This window comes from Rhagoletis pomonella, unplaced genomic scaffold (genome assembly GCF_013731165.1).
Source record: "Rhagoletis pomonella isolate Grant_MI unplaced genomic scaffold, Rhpom_1.0 Rhpom_scaffold_00003, whole genome shotgun sequence".
Lineage (NCBI taxonomy): Eukaryota > Metazoa > Arthropoda > Insecta > Diptera > Tephritidae > Rhagoletis > Rhagoletis pomonella.
Window position 1 is genome coordinate 50,353,959 of NW_023458557.1, and position 7,092 is coordinate 50,361,050.

At 38.8% G+C, this 7,092-nt stretch overlaps 1 protein-coding gene across 2 annotated transcripts; it reads left to right on the plus strand.

Annotated features, from left to right (window-relative positions):
• Positions 1-849: 849 nt before the first annotated feature.
• On the plus strand, positions 850-1,634 carry LOC118735287 (survival of motor neuron-related-splicing factor 30; the record flags this gene model as incomplete). 2 transcript variants are annotated; one of them, XM_036464949.1, is given in 3 exon segments in its annotated part: positions 850-941; positions 1,069-1,163; positions 1,222-1,634. In XM_036464949.1, coding segments are annotated over 2 exon segments (455 nt in total), but the record flags the coding sequence as incomplete, so codon positions are not given.
• Positions 1,635-7,092: the final 5,458 nt, after the last annotated feature.

Genomic DNA, 7,092 nt, shown 5'->3' on the forward strand with positions numbered 1-7,092 from the left:
TATCTAAATCCCGGGACTGATCCCGGGATCCCGGGTTGAACCAACGACATACCGAAAATCTCGGGATCGTAAAAATTAAAAAAAATTACATGCCTAGAGTATACATATCGTCGTCCGTATGCCATTAACAGTTTGAAAGTTTTTTTGCGAGACTTAGCTCCACATTTATGCAATTGAAATTTAAAAATATTTACTTTCCGTGTACGCATGGTATTCTGAGTTTTGGTATAACAAAGAAAATCAAAGTCAACCCAATAACTCAAAACTGATAAATTGGCACATTCATGCTTCTGGCATGAGGATGACGACATTATAATCTGCTTTATCCTGAGTTTCGCCTGAAAAAAAAAAAATTCACCCGAAAATTTGTCATCCGTCCATAGTAACACCATGGAAACCAAAAGTGGAAAGTGAACCGGTTCGGGGAAAATGAAACTCATGATAAGGCTGAATGTTTATTTCAAATAAATGAAATTTCAATTTATTCCTGCTTTAAACGAAAATTTATTATTAATAGTAGTCGTAATGCTTCTGGCATGAGGGTACCGACATGTGAATTAAAAACTTTAAAGGCGTGTTTCTCGGGTTTTCGGTTTTTTGAGTTATGACAGCAAAGTAGATAAATGAGCTTTATGTTCGTTTTCATAACATTCATATTGGATATTGAAGTGAATATTCGAACGTTCGCTACAATATTTATTAGGTAATTAAAAAAAAAATACTTAAAAAAGTTCTTAACTCGTCGATACTTTTCGGCATTCGCGATATTTACTCAGTACTTGTGAAAAAGTATCGAGTTCACGATACTCCTCAGTACTCATGAAAAGTATCGATATTCTGTACTCGGTACTCGTATCGTTCTATCACTAGTATCGAGTATGTACTTGTTTTTACTCGTATCGTTTCATTCGTACTTTTGGCTGGGTTTCCGTCTCAAATGAGTATATACATACATATATGGTTTTGAGTCTAGTCTAGTTAAACTTTGATAATATAAAGCCAGAATGTACGACAAAAACTCAATTAAGGTTTATTTCTACTAAGATAAATGTGCCTTTCTGCCCTTAGAACAAGCATTTCGTATATTTCTCTCAAAGCAACGTCAGCGTGGAGTTTCCTAGATGGCAGAAGATTTACAAAATTATAAGTTGCAATTACAGCAGGTGAAAAAAATGCGTTTTGAAATTGAAAATGAATTAAGTATGTACTCTTATTTTCCAGGTTGAGGCTGGTTTACTCACAGATCCTAAAAACGAGGAATTGTTAAAGTTGAAAGAGGGTCTAGTGGAAGTCATTGATTTAACCAAAGACTTAATCAGAACACAATTTGAAGAACAAAAAAAGTCGTATATTGAACCTGCATCCAGTTCGACAATATCAGCATACTATGATGAAATTGAAGCCGCCCTTTTAGAGGCAGAAAAACTGGTAACTACTTCACAAAACTGGAAAGTGGGAGACAAATGTCAAGCTAAATGGGTAGAAGATGGTCGTTACTATGACGCAATTATTGACGATATTAGCGTTAATGGAGACGTTAGTGTTATTTTTGATGCTTATCAAAACCGGGCACAAACTACAATTAACGAATTGCGAGAAGGAACCTCTCGAAACGAAGTGTTTCCCTCGTCAAAGTAAGTAAAAAAAAAGAAAACTCTTAATTCGACCTCCTAAGCAGTTACTTGGGGAAATGTTTAGTTATTGGCCCACCGTTTTTTGGGGTGGGGAGGAGGGGTAGGCGCGAGTCACCATAAACCGCCCCCATTCGAAAGGGGACGGGCTCCACTTTAAAAAAAACCTCAGCCTCGGCCTATTTTTGATTCGATTTCTAATATCGATTATGATCTGAGGAGGATCTAGACCTTTAAAATTTATTTATTTATTTATTTATTACAAAAAATAGCCTACGGCTAATACAGTTGTTCTTATATACAAATAAAATTTCAAAATTAACACTAACTCCCCGGTTAAACATTGTTAGCGACGTTCTAACTCCATGCATATAACAGAGAGTCGATAAGGTCGGTAACGATGTTTACCGGGGGATTAGTGTTAACCGGAGATAGAGAAACCGGCCCTTAGACTTATTCATTATTCGTTGCATCGCTATTGGCATCTAGCCATAAACCTATATTCTCTCTAAACGATCCGATGGTTCTTGCATGTTTAATTTCCTCCGGAACGGCATTATACATTGCTAGTCCATTACTAAATACTGATTTCAAGCCCTTACTTGTACGTACAGGTTTCAAGTGAAATTGATTTGCCTGTCTAGTAAAGTACTGGTGAACATCCGAGTTTCGTCTTACTAAAGACTCTAAATATTCCGGAAGCAATCCATTTTCTATTCTATAAAAAAAAGTCGACACATCCCTCTTTACTTCATTTGCTACCGATAAATATCCTAATTCTTTTAACATATTGTTAACATTTTCACTACGCTTTTTGTTCAGCACTGCTCTCATTCCTTTATTAAAGTTTTTCTGCAACTTTGATATTTCTTTTGTATTCGCCATCGAGAGTATTGTCGAGCAATATCTTATATGGGGTCAGTCTAGCTCAGGCAATCGCCGCGTAAAGACGTGTCTTTCCACTCGTTTTTTCTTGTGATTAACCAAAGCTAGTGTTACTTTTGTATTTATATTCTCGCTTACTACTTTACTATTTGTTCTGGTCGGAAGGGTTGTAACGCAAAGCACTTGAAAACCAGTGCAGTGTAAAAATGAATGGGGTTGACCCCCCCTCTTCAAACAGGTTTCGGTTACTTGACCCAGACATTAATCCACCTGGCAAACGCATAAGATCTGACGACTTCGTGCCTCTCCCTCAAGTCAAACATAACGATGACCACATCCCGCGATATCTCGTAGCAACTGCAGTTGGACCAAAAATTGGGGAGCAAATTCGCGCCCTTTCGTCATATAACGTCTTTCATATTGACAAAGGTCTCAAACACGTATGCGCTGACTACTCGGAAGTATCTGCACTAAGATCCGGAGATTTGCTAATCAAAACCCTAAACCTAAAAGCAGCCGAGAAGTTCCAAAAAGCTACCCATATTGGGCTAATTCCAGTCAAAATCACTTCACACAAGGGATTTAACACCTCACAAGGAAGAATATTTTCTAGGAATATCATAAACCTTGCAGAAGAAGATTTAGTTGAAGGTCTAGCTAGCCAAAAAGTCGTCGAAGTTAAAAAGTCAAGCTTGGATGGGAATGAGTTCGAGTGGAGGAGTATATTCCCAACCCAATGAGATGTCGGAACTGCCAAAGACTTGGACACACCAGAAATAGGTGCACAAACATAGAACTTTGCAGAGAGTGTTGCCAACCCCCCCTCACACGAAAAATGTGCCGGAAAATATTGCATAAACTGTGACAACAACACACACTCATCGTATGATCCAGATTGCCTCAGCTTCCTAAAACATAAAGCAGTCAACAAAGTAAAAATCGAACGTCGATGCACCGTAAGAGAAGCGTGGAAGGTATACAATAGCAACCCATCTGCTTACCAAATCGAACCGTTCGCAAAGCGAACAACAAAACCCACAATAGCACAAATCCTAAAAAACGCCAACTCCAACACAACAAAAAAAACAGAGAAGCAAAATGAGACAATAAACGCAAAACTAAATCATAATAAACTATTAAACAATAAACCTCAAGCAGTTAACGGCACACCAATGAATACTGATAGCAATGAACCAACTACGTCAACAATAGCAGCCACCATCAGAAACACACAAACGACTGTCGAAAATCCAACAAAACAAAATGCACAGAAAACCAACACCATCACTAAACACAGCGATTCACATTCACACACAGAAGACAACAGTATAGAGATCTCTCCAAGCAGGGAGCTCTACAACAATTTCCCTGAGTTAAACGTCATGATCACACCTAACACATACAAAAGCACACGGACGAAGTACACTGAAAACAATTAATCCCTTCCTTACAGTAAATGGATATTGGCTTAAATCTCTCAATAATACAATGGCATATTCAGGAATTTATTAATAATAAGTTTGCACTGGAGTACTTAACATATAACAGACAAAACCAAACAATTCCTTCACCTGCCCAACTATCAAATTTTTCACCACAACAAACAATTAACGTACGCAAAGTCAGGAATAGCAATATTAGTTAGAAATACAATAAACGCTTCAAATCACAGGACATCCACCAACCAACTTCTGCATCAAACCGTAACTATACGCGGACTAAAAGACTTACACATCACAAATATCTACAAAGAAACTGACATAAACTTAACGCAGCAGTTGTTACAAGACTTACCAATAATAAATTCAGGGCATCAAAAAGTTGCAGGAGACCTTAATGCGCAGAATACTCTTTGGGGATCTCAATACAACTCAAGAAGCGGGAACTTGTGGGAAAACTTTGCCCATGAGCGAAATTTAGTATTTTTAAATGATGGGCGACCAACCCTCCTGAACACAAGGAACACGCTTACTTCAGTGGATTTAACTATGGTTACAAGTGATTTGGCAGACTGTTTGTCCTGGAGTTGTCCATCTCAAACAATCGCAGGCGATCACTTTCCAATTTTTATGCATAATGGAAACACCCATATTGAAAAAAAAATTATAAGAAGATTTAAGGAAAAACAAGCGAACTGGGAACTCTCCCGTAATAAAACAGACCTCTTTGACAACCAGTTCGTGCAATCAGACAATGTCAACAGAGAAACAGCCTTGCTCAAAAGGATAATTAGAAAATCAGCAAACGAATCCATGCCAACCACCCGATGTCCAAAGCGAAAGAGCTCCCCAGTATGGTTTAATGCAGAAATCAATACACTAATACGTGAAAAAAGGAAAGCCTGGAAGAAATTCAGAGAAAACAAAACCCCGACAAGAACTCTGAATTACAGAAGATTGTGTGCACAGGTAAGAAGAGCCTGCAAAAAGGCAAAACAAGAGACGTGGAAATGCTTCGTAAACTCACTAAACCCGACGATAGATGCCAAGACATTATGGGGCAAAGTAAGGAAGATCAAATCCAACACCATCTCCAGCTTTCCACCGATCTTTACAAATAGTACGGCTATCTCACATCCGAAACAGAAAGCAAATCATCTAGCAAGAGTATGGAGCTCATTGGGATCAAATGACAAACTCGGCAGATGCCTTACACAACAAAAATTGGGTATGAATGTTGACGATTTCGAAAGTGTTGGAAATGATTTAATTTGTACTGTAGAAGCAGTAACACTGGCGGAATTACATCTAGCGCTCAAAAATGCTAAAGGAACATCGCCTGGGAAGGATAAAATAACTTATGCCATGGTAAAAAATTCGTCGAGCGTCTTCAAAATAAGATTTTGCCGGCTTTATAGCAATATTTTAAAAACGGGTATTTACCCACACGACTGGAAGGAAGCTGTACTTATACCCATACCAAAGTTAGGTAGGAACCAGAATTCAGTCGAAGGGTACCAACCTATATCCTTATTACCTGTGCTCTCGAAAATATTAGACAAAATAGTGACGAGAAGACTGTGGAAAGCATGCGATGGTAAAATCCTCAAAATTCAGCATGCATACATGCCCAACCACGGAGTACACACACTTTGCCAACTATTAGAAACGAAGATAAAGAAAAACCTCAACCGTCAAAAGCACTGCATACTGGTTTCTGAAGATCTCGAAAAAGCATTTGACAGGGTAATATCAACGGTAGTAATAAGGGAGCTACACTGTTGGGGTATACCCAAAATCCTTCTAAAATTAGCTTTATCCTTTCTCTCTCACAGAAGGATCTCAGTGAAAGTAGATGGTTTCTTGTCCCAGAATTATAAACTAGACAATGGAATTCCGCAGGGCTCCTTCCTCTCTGTGTTCCTTTTTAATGCGTATACGAACACACTGTCAAAAACACTAAAAGATATACATGGCATTGATTTCGTTGGTATATATGCAGACAACATCTTTGCTTTGTCTTCAGGCACTCAAGAAGAAGTATCTCAAAGCCTCAATTCCATCGACAAAAAAATTCAAGAGTGGTCGGCAATAACCGGATCAGTAATACCGGCTCACAAGATTGAAGCCATTCATTTTTGCAGAAAGAGAAACTGTAACGTATCGTCCATTACACTGAGAAACAATAACGTCGATCTCAAAGCGAAAATGAGAATTTTAGGCGTTACCTTCACCAGGAATCTTTTATGGAATGAACGCGTAAAAACAATCACATCAAAACTCAGTAAAGTGCAGAACCTACTCAAAGTAATATGCTCCCGGAAAAAGGGTCCCCATATCGAAACAGCTCTTGATATATGCCGGTCACTAGCTGAAGGAGCAGTACAACATTGCATCAGTCTCTATGGATATACATCCGAAGCCAATATAAATAAAATAAATACTGCTCTAAATCATTGCTTTAGAGCTGCAGCCGGCTTACTAGTGGCAACACCAATAGAAGAGTCGAAGCGCGCTACGATGACTTCCGTTTGCTACTCCAGAGTCGTTCTGTAAAATTGGCAGCAAAAGCTTTCACAACGGTTTCGCATCCTCTGCATAACACCTTTTGGGATTGTATAACTAGCGGAAGTTCTAAGGTCAAAAGCTACAGGAGCATCTGCAGCATCACTGCTATTACCAAGTATCTAAAGGACACTCATATCCCAATACCACCAAAACCACCTGATATGTGCGGGACAGACAAAAGTATCTCCATCGACATCTCATTGAGCGCTTTCAATAAAAGCAACACCTCTGCGGAAGTCTACATCAAAATGTTTTTAGCATATAAAGCAAACTGTTCAGCTGATACCTTCTACTATACTGATGGCTCCTTACTCGGAGAATCACCGTCTTATGCTGTTATAGAACAACGGATGGATGGAACTCATCAACAACTCCATCAAGCCCTTCTGCCACCATATGCTGGTATTTTTAACGCCGAATTAACAGCAATTAAATTTGCCGTCCAACACGCAACCAGAATCAAAAAACGGGCCGTCATTTTCTCGGATAGCTTGAGTGTGCTAAAATCGTTAATGGACCGAAATAGTGAAGCGCACAGATACGTAGTGGGGAGAATTAATAAACACGAC